The 20,113-nt window shown below is 36.9% G+C and overlaps 1 protein-coding gene across 1 annotated transcript in view; it reads left to right on the top strand.

Moving 5' to 3' along the window:
* Satb2 (SATB homeobox 2) overlaps nt 1-20,113 on the top strand; it is a 181,499-nt gene that overhangs the window by 4,993 nt on the left and 156,393 nt on the right. The window contains exon 3 of the mRNA XM_042670088.1: nt 19,079-19,255. Coding sequence (XP_042526022.1) covers nt 19,079-19,255 — 177 coding nt within the window. The remainder of the gene's footprint in view (nt 1-19,078; nt 19,256-20,113) is intronic.

Here is a 20,113-nt window from a genome sequence, read left to right as displayed (position 1 = left end):
GGATGACGAAAATAAGAATCAGATGATCTCTTTAACCACTATTAGCATAAGCACCTAAAGTACTGTCTATGCTGCATGGAATACTTAAGCCAGGCAACCTTCAGCCTAAAATGAAAGCGATGCCAAGCAGGTTTCCAAAGGGAAGCCAGGCGCTTTGCCTTCCTCCTAGGCTGCTGGAAGGTACTGGCCAGTGGTGCTTAAGTAGCAATAAATTACTGTGCTCCATTCATTGTTAACATAGGCATTTTCGCTTTTTAATGTTTGGCTTAAAGAAGAACTTTCAGACAGCTTTATTTAAACTGAATGAACAGCGCCTGAATCTACCAGATGGTGTATTTGCTGATAGGAGGCATTAAACATCAGAAATCTTTTTGATATTTTTCACTTTCCTATGAATTTTTATGTTTTTTTTGGGGGGGAGAGGAGTGTTAAATGTTCTAGATTTTATAGGGAAAAATATTTAAACTTTGAGACTCTCTTACAGAGATACCTGCTCTTTTTTGGAAAACATTTGCTTATCTTTGAAAACTAATTGTTAACAAATAACCACTTGATTTATGGAAGTCCAAGTCATCTAAATAGCTAGCCCACCAAAATAAACCTGTTCTTGCTACCTGACAGCCCTTTCAAGAGCATAACTATCTTATTGTAAGGGGGGTGGGATCGTTATGTAGTACACACTGATATACTCAAGTAGGGAAGCAAATGTGATCAAGACTTAGGCAGGGCCTCATTTGGAGCTGAACATTGTCTACAACAGCAGTTAGTTTAATTGTCTACATGTGGAACATTTCCTTTTTGCTTATGAGTAAAAGAAAGGTGGTTCAGGTCAGGTGTAGACACTGCATTAGCAGTAACAGATACATTTCACTTTTTGAAAGGAGCACAGATATGAAAGACTATTGATATTTATATATAGAATGTCTATGGTACTTAGAAATTTAGAAATATAACTGTAAAGAAAAGAAAATGAGAGAACACTATTTATCAGGATGAATACCATCTTATTTGAAGGAAGGACTCATATTGCTTCAAAAGAGAAAAACTTTCCAATACTTATTTTTTTTTTTAATTTAAAGGTTTCAAACCTTTTAAATAGAGTGAACTTAGGCTTTGGGGTCATCCAACAATCCAGCATGTCCTCTGTAGTTTTGCTGAGGTAGAAAAATAGCCCTTCTCTAAAGTGTTTTTAGTCCTTTAGGCCTGTTATTAAAATAAAGATATACTTGGTTAAAAAAATATATGCAATGGAACATACACATTAAACAGAACATAGGGTATCCACCCTCAAAGTCCTGAGCATAATTTGGTGTTTCAAGTAATTTTGGAAGTCTTATGTTCCATCAGCAGAAACCCACTGACCATTATATATTCAAGATCAGCTGTGTGTGTGTGTATGTCTGTGTGTGTGTGTGTGTGTGTGTGTGTGTGTGTGTGTGTGTGTATGTGTAGTATTTTAACTACTGAGATATCTCTTAAGACATCTGCTTTTAACCTCTACAGAAATAAGTAATATCATCATTGTTCTGAGGGTTTAACCAGTAGAATCTGTACATCTATCCTATATTGATTCTTTTTTCTTAAAAAAAAAATTTAGCCTGTCTATCTTTGTATGGAGGGAAAACAGCCTAATCATCATTTATTACATTCTGAGAATATTGATTTGAGTCATTTTAAGGATAAAGAAATCAATTTTATTCCAGGTAAGACTAGAGTAATTGTTTGGTGTACAGCTGACAAGATAGTAAGAAGTGAGGATCGATAATTATCTTTGGATAGCTTGAAAACTAACTTTTCTTAAAAAAATACAGAATTTAATATAGAAATAGAAAAAATACATAATATAGAAAAGACATATAATGTGATTAGAGTTAGGATTCCAAATTGTGTTTGTTTCTTTGAGTAAAATTATCTTGAGTTTTTTAAAATAGTTTTCTATTGAGATAAAATTGCCACAGGTTTCTCACCACTATAGAAAGTTTCCTACAACCACATTAGGTTTATTAACTGTGGACACAGTTTGTTACATTTCAGGAAACTAAACTTCATCCTCCATAGCATGTAGCTTGTAATGAATCCTTTATATTTGTAAATTTAATAAGTAACCTTAAAAAGAGATCTTTGCAACTAATGTACAGGAATAGTAATTTTTACTATCTTCCTTACATGAATGCTGAGATACAATGGCATTTTGGAACATATTTAAAGATGGAGCATTTGACAAAAGTTGTGTGTGTAACAGTTTGTCAGTGAGAAGTGACAAGTGGGAAATGACAAATGAAATGTTGGCATCACTACTCTTTATTTTGATAAAAATGTCTCAATTTGCAGTGATATAATACTGTTTCATATTATTTCATGAGTTGTGTGAGATGCATAAGGAGAATTTAGATTTTGTGAACGGAAAATTAGCAGCCCAAACTCTCTTTTCAGAAGCTTTGGCAGCACATCCCCTTCCCCCTACTCCTCAAGAGTAAGAACAGCAGTGAAATGTTGGACCTAACCCATACATTTTAACTCATTATTTTTTGAAAAGAAAAAAAAAAGGAAATAACTGAAAATGGTTTCAAGTAGGAGACCTTTATGCTTAGCTCAAAAAATGAAGGAGAGAGTTCGCCTTTTAGTTTCCTTCTTTTCTTCCCAGCAATTTGAAAATGAGTGATTCCCCTCTGCTGACTTAGATTGTATAGATCTGTTCACACTTGTAATCACCATTGCTCTCCAGCCTGAATTTAGGGTGCCAGTGAGGAGAGCTATGGATTTCTTTTATTTTAAAGTTCAGTAGAGGTTTTGAAAATGTCTCTGTGTTAAAAATGGATCTTTATATACAAAGGATTTATCATCCTGCCGCTTAAGGATAATGTGATAGATATTTCAAAGTCAAAGTAAACACCCTGAGTGGACTTGAAGTATGAGTTAAAACAAAACCAATCGAAGACCCTCAGAAAAACACCAACACAAACACAAAAGACACAGATGTAGCCCAATAGTGTGTGCTCTTTTCCCATTTTCTGAAGTCATGCTGCTTCCTTCGGTATTTTTGAACAACAAAATGTGTATTTTCTTCTTTTACATGGAAAGAAGCGTCAGAAGCATGACATGCTGCAGTGTTATTTAAAAAAATGTTTCTTGATAGAGTTTTCAAAATCATAGAGCTCTATCTATATAATTTTTTCCCAATTAACAGAACTGTTTTGCTGCTTTAACAGCAAGTGATTTAACATTTTTGGTGAAATAAGTATAATTAAGTGTTAGTGAAAAGCATTAGAAATTGCCTTGCAGAACTTGTGTCTTTTGACCATATTTGCAAAGTTTTACTTAATTCTAGAGTTGAAAAAATTGGTAGGAAGACATACTATGTATAAATGTGCCTTAGCTATGTAATTATGGTGATTGGGTATATGGTGTGCTATTTTTTTTTCTCTTAAATTGATGCTTATACTTTTAAAACAAAAAAAAAAAGAAAATGAAAAGAAAACCTAGTAGATGTTTTAAACAGATGCCTAAAATGAAAAAAAAAAAGAAATAAAAACATTTATTAAGTGTATATAGCAACTATGGCTATAATCTATTATGATAATAAAAATCCTGTGGGGAAGTATATTTCAGTTTTGGTTGTTTCTCATACTGTTGTCATGTGCTAGTGTATCAGGCTGATTGAGTTCTTTCCTTTACTATTGGCTTCATTGTTGAATGGAGTTCTGTTGTAGCACAGTTGGTTACTAAACTGTAGTGTAACGTATCAACCAGGATCAGACACCAAGAGGAAGCACTGTGAGGTACTATTTATAAAAATGGATGTTCTCTGCACCAGAGTGACGGTGTGGTGTCCATGATGGCTGCACAGTTACTGAAATGCACACACAGCCCAGAGTCTTTGTTTCCTTTGAAGACTTGCACAGATATAGAAGAAGTAGGCATTTGCAAGAGTAAGTGTTTTTACAACACTTAGGTCTGACAGGTGATTTAGAAGCCCTTTTTTTTCCATAGGAAAAGTATCTTGAATTTCATGTTTACCACAGTTACCTTTTTATTTAAAAAATCTCCTTTTTCATTTTATATTTGGTTAGAAAGCTAGTAATCCATTTCATTTCATAGTGATTATGGCTTTTTTAGCAGAAGAAAATACTTGCTTTGCAAAGAGACAAAATTTGATTAAATGTCTACCCAATACTCCTGAGAATCAATTGTATACAGTAAAAATAACCATATTTTTAGATCCCCTGGTTATGCCTGTATTAAAACAGCATTGTTTTAATTTCAGGTATTTCTATACCTAAGGAAAGGTGAACTTGAGATATTTAGTAGCTTACTAGACAAATTCATTCATATCTAAAGTCAGTGTTTTAAATATTATTATTAGTAGTAGTATTTTGGTTAACAGAACAAGAACTTTCTTTTGTCATAATCCAAAGATGGTAACAGAGCAGCATGATAAATGTCTTGATAAGTGTTGTAGTAAAAGAAAATGACTTGTCTTCTGAGGCAGGGGAGAGTTTATGTTGCCTTGGACCCATTTCCCAAGCAGTGATCGAAAACAGATTACAATAACAATTATACAGTCAGAAGATGCAATATCCATTTCTGCTTTAATTGAGTGAAAGAATAATAAAAACATCATTAAGAAAAATGAGGTGGACCTGTCACACAATGTACAATCTTTTTAGTCTTGGAAAAGATGCAGAATAACCCAAGTGCTTCTCTTATTTGGTAGCGTTTATTAGGTAAAATCTGTTTTGGGGAAGAGACTATTTGGCTCTCATTCTTCCTTGGAAAGTTAAGAGAGAAGTCCATGGAAAGTAGTTGCCCCGGCATTAAAAGAAGCATTGACTTTGTCTTGTTATATGCTGTGAGAATATCACATTTTCTTAAATGCTACCTGAGGTATACTCACCCTTACCTTCTTTTCTTCAATCTGTGAGAAATGGAAGTCAGAAGTCCATGACCACTGCTCTTATGAGAAAGTCCTACCAAGTAAGGACTAGCTGGGGTCCCTTGCCTGATGTTCCTACTCTTCGTAAACATTCTAAAGGGGGAAAGAAAGTTGAGGCTGAATAACCGGCACCCTACATTTTCTTAGCACACATAGGTTTGTGGGAGCACTTGAATTTCCATGTGTGAACATCACTGGATTTGTACTCAGGTGAATGACATGGGTTGGCACTTGGGCACAGAGGATCTGGTTCTAATCAACAGTCCTTTGAGCCATTGCATCTAGAATTCTTTTTGTAGGACCTCCAGCTTGCTTTGCCCAGACAGAGGATCCCTAGCAGGCAGCAGTGGTTCATTTTCTTTGCCTTGGGCTCTGTTTATCACGCTTTTTCAGACACTTTTTTTTTTTTTTTAAATAGTCACTGAGCCTCCTCAAAGCTAAGTTACAGTGATGGAGTTAGACCAGTCTCCTTGCTTATCATGGAGCACCAAAACTGCAAATACTGATGGCCATAGTGAAGTTGGAGCCTTAGGTTGGGTTCGGTTGATAGAGTTAGAGCAGACAATTTCTTTGTTTGGTTTCTGAGTTTTCTTGAGTGTAATACTTTTCGGTGGGTGGCAAAATAAAGGACTAAGATAGACAGAATTTTTATGAAGTAAAAAACTTTAATTTTTTTTTTATTCAATCCAGAAGTCTAGTTAGTAGTGCCCTCATTAAAATACCTTTGTCAGCAAGGATTTTTTTTCAGTTTTAGCATTTACATAGCCTAACTGTGTTGATGAATACCACTGAGCTAAGGGTCTATTAGTGGTTCTGTTTTTTGAGGACTTTACAATTTAAACCTAAATATTAATTCTGGGTAGAAGTTGGCATAGTGTCGTTTTGCCTTAGAGGGAATTTTTGTTATACAGTAAAAGAAAACTTTTTATTCTATCAGATTACCTTCTCCCTGTCCTCCCTCCCAGAGTAAATAGCAATTAACTAGTTAAGGTCTTAAAAGGGCATCTTTATTTTTAAAAAGGCATGACTATTTTAGATGAATTTAACAATTTTCCATTAGTTCATATTGCAAGCTAGTGGTTTTTGATACTAACAAGAAAGATCCATGAGGCTTGATGAAGTAATATTTTTCTTGTTTAAGTATAAAGTTATTTTTTAATGACCCATAACTTGTAAATCAATAATTTATCTTTTTTGCTAGAAAGTGAGAGGCATGAAACATTATTCTTATTTATGTCACCTGTAATTATAGAAGGAAAGAAATTGGAATCTCACTATAAAGTGACTCAATTTTCCACCATTGGTTATTTTGGAAAGTATACATGCTTTAAATACTGAAGGTGACTTTACTAACAAGTACATAGGATAGACAGTATAGCAACCTGCTTATGTACTAACTGCACAATTACAAAAAAAATAGCAAGGAAAGCCTGCAATGATACATGGCTGTCCTCTAAAAAACAGGTGTTCAGAATGCTGCTGGAAATGCCCTCCATGAAAGTGGGGCAGCACGGGGCTGAGCCCCACTCACTGGAAGTTCTAAGGTGTCTTTACACAGACCTTGTCCTTAGGCTTGGCAAATGTGGTATTAGAAGACAAGAAAAGTCCTTATCCTTCAGGGAGTAGAAGAGTAGTGAATTGCTCTCTAAATAGGAAAGTTATCCATCTAAGATCCAGATCAAACTACTTTACAGGGGGAAATATGACTTTTTTGTTTTTCCTTCTGAAATGAATCAATAGGTAAAATTCAGTAAAACAAATTCCATTTACAAGCTCATTCTTATAGCCAGTGCCTTGAGCACATTTTTATGGCTAACTTGTCAAGCCTCCCCCACGCCCCCTCCCCCCCAACTGAAGCTTACCATTGAAAGGCTGCCAGTGTTGTCACAAATGATCATTAGTTCCCAAAAGACTTTGGGGGGGGGGGACTGTAGGAAACACCATGATTTTTACTAACAACTATTTTGTTTCATGTGTATTTTTTTGCCACCACAGCAAAACAGGGGAGCAACCTACATGTTCAGGGTTGGTGCCGAATACTCTGCTGTGGAAATGTATAGAATTCCAATTAGTACAGCGTGAGAGAATAAATGTACTTCTTTTCACACTGATCTGAGTGGTTAGTGGAAAACAAGCTGCAAAGTAATTCCCTCAGACCCCAATAAAAAGATTTTATAGCAAAATAATTCTCGGCCTCATAATGAGACTGTTGTAGGGTTGTGTTTGATATTTGTAAGGCAGAAATACAGTCTGGGTATCCAAACGAAACATTTATTGTAAACAAGTTAACTGCCAAGAGCTTATATTCTGTCAAACATAGTTATATGGAAGATTGATGTATATAGATTGGAAGTGAGATTGAGGGAGACAGTTTCTTTCTTCACCAAGGAAGGGCTTCTGAGATGCGGCCCTCTGTTTTGATACAATGACTCAGTGAAGCCGTCCTCCTCACAGCCAGCCTTCTATGTATAATAAACACAGTCTTGCTCTCGAAAACAGATCTGTTTGTCTATCGTACTTCTGTTAACAAAATAAAGAAATAAACTTACATTCACGGGAGCTGTTATGTGTGGTTTCCCGAATCATCTTCACCTGGATCAGGCAGCCATGGTTTTAAGACCTCTGGGGTCATTCTGGAGAGTACCCACCCACCAGCACTTTTGCATTTAAGTTAGCACCACACAAGCCTTTTCCTCCTTCACATGGAATTCAAAAAGGAGTTGTGGGCTTCTCTTTGGGCTACTTAGTGGTTCAGTTTGCAAGATGAGAATTGCTTTGAAACAGGAGGCTGGGCGAAGGGCGTTCGCTCATATGTTTCACTTTGAGGCTAGGAAACTCTTTAGACTTAAAAACATTATGGATCCAGTCTAGGGGAAGTGAAATGTTTTTGAGATTGAGTTTTATGTATCTGAAATTACCCCCAGTTTTAAATTACGCTAATCGCCCAGGATTTTTTTTTTCTTTGAAGAAAGTCGAAGGTAGAATTTTCTATTTCATTCAGGATAAAGATTTCTCACTTTCTTGTTCATGAAACAAATCACTTTAGGCTTGCTAACACTTCATTAAAAATGAAGAATCCCATTCTCCCTGTCTTTGGTTGGTAGGTAGCTTTAGGCTAACTATGCTAAGGGTGAAAATTAGATTTTCAATGGATTTTTATGCACTGACTTCTGTGATTTCTTCAGGTCTTTCTTTTTAAAGATTATATTTAATATTTTATTTTGGAAATTATATGAATTACAAAAGAATGTCTTAGAGCCATATAGCATGAAAAATGAATAATATACCGGTCTTCTCTGTTCTGCTTTTCTTATTTCAGAAACTGCTCAAAATTACACAGGTACTTGTATACTTAAAATACTTTGTCTGGGAAATATTCCATCAGACCCAGATTTCCCTGGACTGTAGGCTGGGTTTTATTAACTCGATCTGAGTCACAATAATAATATCCTACGTATTACAAGCCAGAGATCTCAGTATTCCCTAAGGGAACTGGGTAATACACACTCTGATTTTGACTTTCAGTCTCATTCTCTCTCCCGTTCTTTTCTCTTCTTCCTTCCTATGTTAGTCCTTTGAGGGCTCAGTTGCTATCTCCTCTCCACAGACATTTGTTGGATGCAGGAATAGAGATTTCAGTGGCTGGGAAAAGGCATGCTGGTTGTTCTCTGTTGAAGATCAGCTGTGTGAAATCTGCATACCTTCATTTCACAATGATCATTTCTGTACTTTTATTAAATATCTATAGACGTTGCACTGTTTAAACCGGAAACAGTGAACAGAAGGATTTTCTTCATGGGTGGGAGAAAGCCTTTTATTTTTTTGGTTATAAAAACTTTACTTTTCAGTTTTTTTTATTTGATAAAAATCTTTCCACTCTAGTATGATTTCCTTTGAGGCTTTGCACCAGTGTTTGATCTCAATTTTTAATAATTTTTGTGAGTTAAATTCCCCAAAGAAAACATGCTTGTGCTATGAAATATTCCCACTAGAAATCTGAGTAGTCTTGTCTTATTGAGAGCCGAGCGCTTGATTCCTTTATTAATTCCTTGCTAGAGAATCTTAGTACAGTTAGCCTTTCCTTAACACTGCACTGGAGAAATTAATCAGGATTAAAAAAAATGTTTGAGATAAATAAAATAACATCTATGCAGAATCGAAAACCCAGGATGAAGCAAATGTTAGTATCAGGACTATTATTATTGACTCCTTTTTTGATTTAAGGGACTCCAAGTTGCAAATAGCTTTTCTGGAGAGAATAATGAGAATGAGGTGAGAGGCAGACATGGCCAAATAAATGCTCCTTTAAACTATTAAAGCCAGGTACTGCTGGCTCATGCCTGTAATCCTAGCTACTGAAGAGGCTGAGATCTGAGAATTAAGGTTTGAAGCCAGGCTGGGCAGGAAAGTCAATGAGAGCCTTATCTCCAATTAACTAGCAAAAAATGCCAGAAGTGGAGCAGTGGCTCATTTGGTAGAGTGCCAGCCTTGAGTAAAAAAGCCAAAGGGACAGCTCCCAGCCCTGAGTTTAAGCCACAGTACTGGCACAAAAAAGACAAAATAAAAACAAAAACAGAAACCCCCAAAAAACAAAAACCAGAACCAAAAAAAACTATGCTCTCACAAGTGTCTAGGATACAGTATCACTTAACATGGGACAGAAATCTTGGTAATTGTGCATGATAGTTTAGTCACTTTCGATGCTCTCTCTTGATTGACTGATACGTGCCTTTCTAACAACTACCCAAACAACCGTAAGAATTTAGTTTTGAATTCAGGATCTTTCAGACATGCCGTGAAGTTGAACTTTTCGATAATATCCCAACTTTTACTTTTTACTTTTAATTTTTTTCCTAAAATTCTAGGATCAGTAAACATTTTTTCTTTCTTTGTAGTTTATCAATATAGGACATGTCTAGGACTGCTGACCAGAGACCTTACCCTGGAGATGGGGATCCAGAGCCAGGCAGCAGGCTAGTTACTTTGAGTCAGACACTGGTCCGATGCAATGCTGCACTCTGATCCACCAGGAATTTCTGTCAGCTGTGGACATGCATAGCCCTGTGGTCTGGCAAGCTTCCCCAATGGGGAGTGAGTTCTTAATCTACTTGTGCAGATCCTTTCCTAGAAAGCTTTCCTTGTTGGATGTTGCTGTATGCAATGCCAGAGGCTCACAGTTTATGCTGAGAAGTTTGACAACTGGGAGTCTGGAGGGTGGTGGTTGGTAATCCAGAATGAACACCACTGATTAATGACGGAGATTAATGTATGAATGGAATTAGCATTTTGTTCAACGGAATCAATATTTATTTAGGACCTATTCTAGGTCATGCTTGGGTGGGGGTGGGAAGAGTAAAGATGGGTCTAAATGTGTGCTTTCCCTTATGCCAGCGAGAGGCCCAGCATTGCTGATATAGGGCATTTCGTATCCTGCATCAGGTTTATGGGCCAGGTTTGCCATGGCAGAGTTCCTTGGGGTAACTTGTGAGTTTTGGTTTAGATAAGTAGATACAATGTAATTCCTATGTGCCTATGACATCGATGATTTGCAAACTGTCAGTCCAGTGTTATTTTGCCACTGAAATTCTGTGACTTGAGGGGCTATTAGAGATGCTTGAGTTTATCTTTCTCCCTTCAGGTGGCATTGTGATCTCAGAGACAGGCTTGGAATCTGAAATGAAGGCCAGAACCAATCTCCCTTTCCTATCACCTCTAGTCACTTTCTGTTTCTCACCTGAAACTTATTATTTGCTCGTTTCTTCTGATGTTAAGATCAGCTTCAAACATTGCCAAGTAGTGTGTGGTTTTACCAGAAAGAATTCTGAGAATAAAATAGTTGCTGAAAATCATCCGCAGCCCTCTTGTGCTCCACGTAGAAGGAGAGAGACATCAATGAGTTTGCTGTTGAAAGTTCAGTTGGGAGTCTGATCCTGGATAAGCACAAAAATCAAATTTTTGTACGAGGCTCCATCTGTCCTTCCTTTGCACTGTGAATCACTCAGAACATATTGTTGTCCCAACTATCATGGCTTCTGCTTCTTCTATAGTGAGAGTTCGGGGCAAACCAAACTGCAAACCAAAATGAGGGAATTTATCCTTCAGGAAACCTATAGGTCACAAGCAAAGAAAAAGAGGAAAGCTGGAACCTGGAGATGTATAGAGATAGGCTCCTGGGCCCATGGGGGAGGGTGTGCCCTAATACTTTCCTCTTCCTCAAAATTAAATAGTTGTTATTATGTTTTTCCTATTTGTTTCATGACATCATTTGAAATTTCTTTCCTTGGAAATTTATTTGGGATAAAACGTATTTCCTTTACAGGAAATATACTTTTCTATGTCACATATTGATGTTTGGATCAACAGGATCCCAGTGCCTTTGTAAGCTAGCTATGCTAGCTTGTCTGAATACTTGCTGTGAGGTTTATACAAGGAGGATTAAGGATGCATTTCTAGAACGTATCCTGATTGTTAAGTGAAGCTTGACTATGAGATAAAGAGACCACACAGCCATCCAACAGCAACTTAGAGTAACTTTTTAATCTATTAATCTCTGAAAATTTTGAGATCAGCCCCCCGGAGGGTATAAGAGGTATAGTGGAATGTGGGGCCTGTGGCTGCCTTAGTCCAGTGGGTTGAATGTCTGAGAAAGGAGAACAACAGGGGTAGGACAGAGGAAAGTAAGAAAGAGGCATAACCCATTTTGAAATTTTGCCTAGTACCCCAATGAGGAGATGTGAAACACTGTATTTGTCCTTTCTGTTTCTGATTACAATACTCAGCATGCAAGCTTTCCTTTAGTGTTTTTTTTTGGGGGGGGGGCGGGTTGTGGGGCCTGAACTCTGGGCCTGGGCGCTGTCCCTCAGCTCTTCAGCTCAAGGCTAGCGCTCTACCACTGAGCCACCTTCCCAGCCCTCCTGTAGTGTTTTAAGATAGAAAGAAAGGTTTAGAGATTAATATTGGCAAGTTACTTTTGTTCTTATCTCTGATTTAAGGATGTGTGTGTGTTTGCAAGAGGGAGAGTCAGAGATAAACAAGAATATGAAATTATAGAATAAGCAAATCATTTTATTCATTTATTTTGCCAGTCCTGGTGCTTGAACTCTCAGCTTGGGCTCCTTTTGCTCAAGCCTAGCATTCTACCACTTGAACCACAAGCACCATGTCAGGCTTTTTCTAATTGAAGATAAGAGTCTCACTGCTGCCTTGTCTGGCTATGAAGGATGATCCACAGATCTCAACCTCTTGAGTAGGTAGGATTATAGGCGTGAGCCACCAGTGCCCGGAGTAAATAATTTTGTTCACCTAATAAACTTGCAATAGGAAGAGATAGTCCTTCACTTCTTCCTCTCCTAGTCTTCAGAAGACTCTCCTGGTCTACGTGGTAGAATAAATTTTCAGTCTCTTAAAGGGCTTGGTCTAGGGTTGATTTACTGTGAAGTGTAGTGCTTTTTATTCAGGTTCAGTTCAAAGAATAGATCTGCGAGGCTCTGCCCAAAGCATTTGTAATCTTCCTTTAGCTCTAGAATCTTCTCCAATGATAGAACCAGATATGCTGCTGGCCCTGGGGAGGGGAGTGGGTGCTCTGTGCTGGAGGAAATGGGTGGGCTTTCTTCTCTCTTCTGTATGAGGAAGGACTTACTGCTATCTTCTGGGAAGGGCTCTGGTCTTTCAAGGGGCAGTCCCTGGAATGCTGGTTGTCCCAGAAAACAAAGGGGCTATCTGGGAGGTAGGAGGCTGGGCCTTTTCTCCCTTTTGGGTGAGCCTTTCTTGTCTGACTCAAAAGCAGGAACTCATTTTTTTTTTTTTGTTCTCTTCGAAGCCTACTACTTGGTTGTACTGACAACTAAATTTACTTAATAACTAATACTGGCCACTCATTGGACAAAGCAAGTAGTAGAGACTCCTTTACTAAATAGCCAACACCTGAGATTCTGTGAGAGCAGATTTTGGAGTATTATTTTTCAAAGAGAAGTGTGGTATTTAGATGGAATAAACTGAACTGCTCTTCATTTCCCTTGTTTGTTTTTGTATCATTCTATTTATTCTCCCATAGCTTCAGGTTCATTAAATGAGAGTAATAATAGCCCTCTCACATGGTAAATATGAGAAAATAAAAGCAGCTTCTGTAGAGTAAATGATAAGCTAGATAATGTAATGCTATGGACCTCTCCCCTAACCCCTTCTCTACTTTGTGCCTGTACTGAGGCTTGAGCTCAGGGCCAAGGCTCTGCCCCTCATATTTTTTGTTCTACCACTTGAGCCATAGCTCCATGGCTGGCTTTTTGGTGGTTATTGGAGATAAGAGTCTCAGAGACTTTCCTGTCCGAGCTGGCTTTAAACTGTAATACTTAGATATCAACCTTGTGAGCCACTGGTGCCCTGCTTATTGTTTTTTTTTTTTTTTTTTGTCAGTTGTGGGGGCTGAACTCTGGGCCTGGGTGCTGTCCCTCAACTCTTCAGCTCAAGGCTAGCACCCTACCACTTGAGCCACAGCACCAGTTCCGGCTTTTTTCTGCTTATGTGATGCTGAGGAATTGAACCTCATGCATGCAAGGCAAGCACTCTACCACTGAGCCACCTTCCCAGACCTTATTGTATTTTTGTCTTTAATGAGAGGTGGTTGAGTTCTGTCATAGAGACCTCATGGTGCTGAGATGACTTTTACTTTTCATTGTTGAGATTAAACATCTAGATAGAGCAGTAGAGTATGATTGTTTCTCTAGTCACTTTCATAGCTAGTGTTGTAGCATTTCATAAAGACAATTACTTAAAATGAAGGAAAGGGGAAAAATCCTTTTCTTCGTTAAAGAAGATTAATATTGTTAGGACTAGAATTACAGCTTACAATTTGCTTGGCGATAACAGAGCAGATAACATTGGATTTGGAATTTAACCAAGTTTCTCAAGTCTCATACTTTCTGAGACACAGAGGAAAGACACCCAAGGAATATCCAAGAAGTAACACTATAGTCACTTAATTAGGCCTCAGTATAAGTTTATCCTATTTGAGATAAACTATTTTTTTTGATTTGTTGGAAGATTTTTTTGTATGGTTTTTATTGTAAGAATGCTGTACAGAGGGGTTACAGTTACAGGAGCAAGGTAATGAGTAAATTTCCTACTGAGCATTGTTGCTTCCTCCTTTGTTTTCCCCCAACACTATTGTTTGTGTTGCTGTTTAGCAGATGGCTTAGAGTAATGATGCTTGATAGAAATATAACCAATGAATAATTTTAAATTTTCTGCTTGCTCCATTTAAAACAAGTAGAACAGGGAAATTAATTTCAGTAACTTATTTAGCTCAATATACCAAAACTATTTGTATACTGCAGTTAATTATTAAACATTAGATATATTTTATTGCTTTTTAGTATTAAACCATTGAAATCAAATCTGTATTTTGCCATAATATAAATCTCAGTTCATGCCAAGTGATATTTTCAGAGCTTAATAGCCAGAAGTTGTGATTAGAGTATTGGATAGTCAGACTGAAAGCATGAAGTGTAGTGCTTCTAAACACCTTTTTTTCTGTTGAACATTTTGAGCTAATATTATTTGTATAACAGTTCATTCTATAGTTACTTAGTATTGTTAGAATATTCAATGATTAGGCCATTCAGCGACTATTAGTATACTTTTCATTCCAAAGAAAGACCTTTTAGTATCATAAGCATTGTTAATAAAAAATAGTTGAAAAATTTGTTTTCTTTTTCCCCTGTATAAAACAGTATTGATTGGTCTTGAAAAGAGAAAAATTAATTCTATTGGTTGAAGTTTTTATTTATTTTTTATTTTCACTTACTTATTTTTAAGTTTTTTGTTTTCACGATGCTGGGGTTTTGAAATCGGGTTCACATTTGCTAGGCAGATCCTCATTAATTAAGAAGTATGTATCAAAAACTGAGATATGTAACATTGTTTAATACAGCAACTCTAGGATGTAGCTAGAAACAGTCAGAGACTTGGAAAGGCTGGATATTCCCCCCCACCCCCCACTCCTTACACAGGACAGGAGTGATAGGTCAGGCAGGACCCAATCATCTGTAGCCAGCCAACTCCCAGGCTACTGGATAGAGGCAATATCAATGGCTCTATAGTTCTACACACGTCTTCAGAAATAATATAATGAAAATGGCAATTTCAGCATCATCACTAATGATAGTGGGGAAAAAGTATTTTTCTAGTGGAGAGAGGATTATAAGCTTTTTTTTTTTTTTAACCTCTGTGACTACAAAATTCCTTACATATCCCTGGGTGTCAGAACAAGTCTTGATTTTTAGCAAATGGCTGGGGCCTAAGTGCCTGTCTTCTAGATTAAACTACCTGTGTACCCCCTACAATTGTAAATGGCTTAACCAGGCTTATGATGAAAAAGTCCAAAGTTCTCCAAATGATCATCTGGAAACGGGTTTGTGTTACAATAAAAGAAAAATGATGCCATAAGCTCAAAATATACAGGGCCAGAACCACAGTTTTTCTGTTCTCTGTTTCTTCATCATCTTTCAGTTTGTTGTAAGTGCATTTAGTTTTCCCAACTGCTGTTCTTTTATTGGGGTTTGTCTTTAAATTCTTTTCAATTTAAAATTCTTTTTTTAAAATACTTTCTGAACACCCTCTCTAGCATTCCATCTATTTTCTCCCTCTTTCATTTCTTTTTCTCCCCTTTGCTTAAGGAGAGTGGTAGGACCAAATGGATAATGTATATTTTACCTTTAATGTTTTGTTTCCCTTAGGGTGTCCTATTTTAAAGGCCTTATAAAACAGTGCCTTAATTCTCCTCTTTCCATGGTTGACCTCAATTGCATTGTTTTTACTGTATTTATTTCTCTTTTCATTGTTACCAGTAATTACATCTATTTTTGTTATCTTTCTCTTCTTTGATAAAAACAATTTTATTGTAAAATCGTAATTATTGATAAAAAACAATTTTATTGTAAAATCATAATTATTTACACTGATAGGATTCTAGTAAGAAGGTGATTTTTTTTTCCCTAGAGGTTTAAATATAACCCCTAGATAATTGATGCTAGGGGCTGGGAAGGTGGCTCAGTGGTAGAGCACTTGCCTTGCATGCATTAGGCCCTGGGTTCGATTCCTCAGCACCACATAAGCAAAAAGAAAAAAGCTGGAAGTGGCGCTGTGGCTCAAGTGGTAGAGCGCTAGCCTTGAGCTGAAGAGCTGAGGGACAGCGCCTAGGCCCAGCGGTTCAGGCCCCACGACTGGACACACACAAAAAAGAAAATTGATGCTAGGATGCTAGGTGCTGGTGGCTCATTCCTGTAACACTAGCGACTCAAGAGGCTGAGATCTGAGGATCCTGGTTCAAAGCCAGCTCAGGCTCCAGTTAACAAGATATAGCTATGTTTATGTCTATAAATGTACATATGTATGTACGCGTATATGTGTATATGTTTATGCAACCTATTATGACTTTTCTTTTGAGACAGTGTCCCACTATGAAGCCCAGTCTAGTCAGGAACTTGAAATCCTCTGGCCTCAGTCTCCTAGGTGTCAGCCCTATTATCATATTCTTTAGTGTCCTCATAGACATATATGCTTCAGAATAGTCCTATATTATGTATTCCTAGTTAGTATTGTTTTATTGTATAAGTGATCCTGAAGTCTCTTTTAAAAAAACAAATTAGGTTATGGCTGTTGAGTGGCAGTGGTGTTTGCTGTTCGTCTGTAAGGAGTTGTTGCTCTTATGTCAGCTAACAGTTGCTTCCTTCAATCACTGAACTAAAATGCTTAGGAAATACTTCACCTATTAATAGTTGTAAAGCATAAGTCCCTACATGAATAAATAGGTCCCTGAGCCTTTATCTTATGCTTCATATCTAATTGATTGAATTGTTAATAAATTATTATCTTTAAAAATTAGTAAGGTCTTGAGTTTTCTCAGTTGAAAGTAGATTGAGAAAGATTTATGGTGCCTAAGTAATGAGCATATGATAGCTTACGGGGCAACTGGATTCATCTAAAGGTCTTATCTGATTCTCAGTTGTGTGACACTCAGATGCTGACATTAGGGACAGTACATGGATTTTCAGCATTGGAACTTATGTACACACAGGTATTAGTCGTGAAGTAGCACCACTGGCTATGTGGCCCTCTGTGTGCTCATGCTTAATTCACTGAAATCAACCTGCTGCCTTGGACAAAGATCATATACCAGTATGGAAGAGTTAAAAGGTCTAAACAGGGGCTATTCTCCTGTAAGGGAGGTCTTTTATGAATGAGTCCTATAAAATAGTTTTATGCTTGTTCAGGAAGATTTTATAAAGCTCTTGGCCACATGGAGTCCAGGAGCCACAGCAGACTTGTTCTTACTTGTATCTCTGGAGACATGGTTGATGCCTGATACATGGAGTGAAGGCTGGAAAAGAAATGATTACAGGGATAATCTGTGTGTGTGGTGGTGGTGGGGATATCTAATTTTTATTACTTCATACGTGCCGTCATCACATTAGGGAATAAATTTAGTAAAAATAAACCAACATTTCATATATCAGTGATGGTCACAATGAAAAATTACATTTTATAGAGCATCATACGGCAGGTTAAGTCCTTTCTTTAGCCTAAAAATTGGCCTATTTCACTGTTACCTCGTATTTTCCTTAAATCTACCCTATGGGTAATACATTTGCTGTGGACAATAATGTTGCCTTGGTATTCTCAAGGTGGACATTGAGTCAATAGTTGTCTCAAGTATAGTATGGTAAGACTTGTTAGTGTGTTCTTCAGTCTTAATAATAATTACCATGATCTTTAATGATAACAATTCTTAATGAGTATTATTATTGTTAATAATGATTGCATTTAATAATTACACCCAATACTTATTATCTTTAATAATAATAATTAGCACATGGGAACCAGTTGCACCATTGTATTATCTTTAGAACAAAAACCTGAATCTGTGTCTGCTCCCACCCTCTTTCCTCAGATCAGAGTGAGTCAGGAGCTGTCTGGGGTCAGGCAACAGGGAGGGACTTCTGGAAAAGTCCTGTGTGTCAGGGCTTTACTCTGGTCTAATAACTTTGTAGAGGATTTGTCTTCATTGTCATTTCAAGGCATTGTTATGCCTTCTACATGACTATCACACATGCCCTTCACATGCCCTTCTCCTCTTGCCCACCCATTCTTCATCACATTTGATCTTTTTTGTATCAAGAGAAGACTCAGAGCAGATTCTTATTCTGTAACATAATAATTTGTGGAAATTACATAGGACAGAGTCCATGTTTATTACTTATATGTTAGTAAAGCTTTTGATCTTATTCTGCTTTCGCTATGTTTAGATACAAATTCCTGTATGACTTTAAAAAAAATAAAAACATCTTAAAACTGTTTAGTGAATTAAACATTTTTTAGCTTTTCACACTTTGATACAAAGCAGAGAAATATTTCAGTGACAACAGATTTCAACAGATTTTCAACTAGACTAATTTGCTTTATTCTGTAGGGTAGTTTACTTCTTTACTCTGCAAACATAAGAAAAAAATAGTCATTTTTTCCCAGTTGTAACTGGTGTTAATATATAAAATAATAATTCTAAAGAGAACAAGTTTTATATTTGGATGACTATTTTATAAAAGTTAAACGTGAGTTAAAACTTTTCATGATCAAAATATTTTCAGCCAGGATTTTTTTTTAAAGCCTGCAAGAGGGATTTCTGTTGACTTTCTTATACATATCCATGTAACACCTAGGGCCTTGAACTAAAACACTGTCACCTTTTCCCCTGGTGTCTTTAAAGTAGAAACTGAAAATACAAGTAAATCTGGTTAGAAAATGCTAATACTGATGTACTAGCAAGTAGGTAATGAGCGAAGAAGAGCCACTGAAGATTCTGGGGTCTATAAGATCACCTGGAGTTCACTGAATGCTGAGGGTAGGACCTAGTGCTAGAATCTGAGGGCTTCTGCCATAGCCACCAGTGTTTCTGTTGTGGTCTGACAGTGATAATGGGAAGGGAAAACCTACACATTTCCATTAGGCTCATAGGAATAAGAGACCTGTTGATTCTAAACCACTACTGATCACAGATGAGCGACTTTTGCAACTATCTCTTCTCTTTTCATCATGGTGACTCAGATTTGCTTTGTAATACTTATGTTTTGCTCTTGAATCCTCTCTCTCCAGGTTTGATGATTCCTGTCTTTTGTGTGGTGGAGCAGTTGGATGGCTCTCTTGAATATGACAACAGAGAAGAACATGCTGAGTTTGTCTTGGTGAGGAAAGATGTGCTTTTCAGCCAGCTGGTGGAGACGGCACTCCTGGCCCTGGGGTATTCCCACAGCTCTGCAGCTCAAGCCCAAGGTATTCAGACATCTCCGGTCTTCTCCAAGCCTCCTATGATCTAAAGAAGAGCGGGTTCTTAGAAATAATTCCCTAAGCAAGGCTTGTAAGAGAATTGTCAGGTTTAGCATTTGTATCAAACAGTAAGTAGTAAGATGTGTTTTGCAGAACCTTATTTCTTCTTGTTGTAGGAAACATTTGACCAGTACCTGTATAGTCACCAAAATTGACTTGCATTTCAAAGGAATCCTATTTTTGTTTTTGTGTTTGTTTGTTTTTTTTAAAAATAATTTTGTTTCTTTTTTCTCAAGGGAGCAAATTCGTGGTCTCAGGGCCAGTGCTGGGATTTTTGACTCCCATTTTATGTAAACCTTCATATGTGATTTCTATGAATTTTGCTTTCTAAATTTATTTATTGCTTTGGTCCTCTGGCTTCTGCAGTTTATGATCAGTTTTTAATTAAACAGAGATAAATGGATGCATCTTAGTCTTTTGTATCTTTGAAAACTGTTCTTTCATTTTGATGTGGTCCATTCATGAAAAAAAATCACTATGTGTTTGTAATCACTTCCTTTTACCTATTTAATTAACTACTAAAATTGCATCATTATTTCAGTGTATAATACTGGGGAACTCATTGTGATTTTCTCTTGTTTCATTCTGAAGCATAGACCATTGTTCTTTTATGCCAAAGAATTGACAAAACAAATCACACAAACAGCCCCCAAACCTTGAATAAAGGTAATATTTTTACCCAGGAATTATTATTTTCATTTTCCAGTTGAAATGATTGAATTGTATAGTTTGTGATTATAGTTATAACTACAGGAAATATGTAACTTACATATATACATTTTATTTTATATATTTCCTACTTTA

Source organism: Dipodomys spectabilis, unplaced genomic scaffold (genome assembly GCF_019054845.1).
Source record: "Dipodomys spectabilis isolate Male_0828 unplaced genomic scaffold, ASM1905484v1 ptg000518l, whole genome shotgun sequence".
NCBI classification, from domain to species: Eukaryota; Metazoa; Chordata; class Mammalia; order Rodentia; family Heteromyidae; genus Dipodomys; species Dipodomys spectabilis.
The sequence above is the reverse complement of the archived record's forward strand: the minus strand, read 5'-3'. Positions and strand labels throughout refer to the sequence as shown.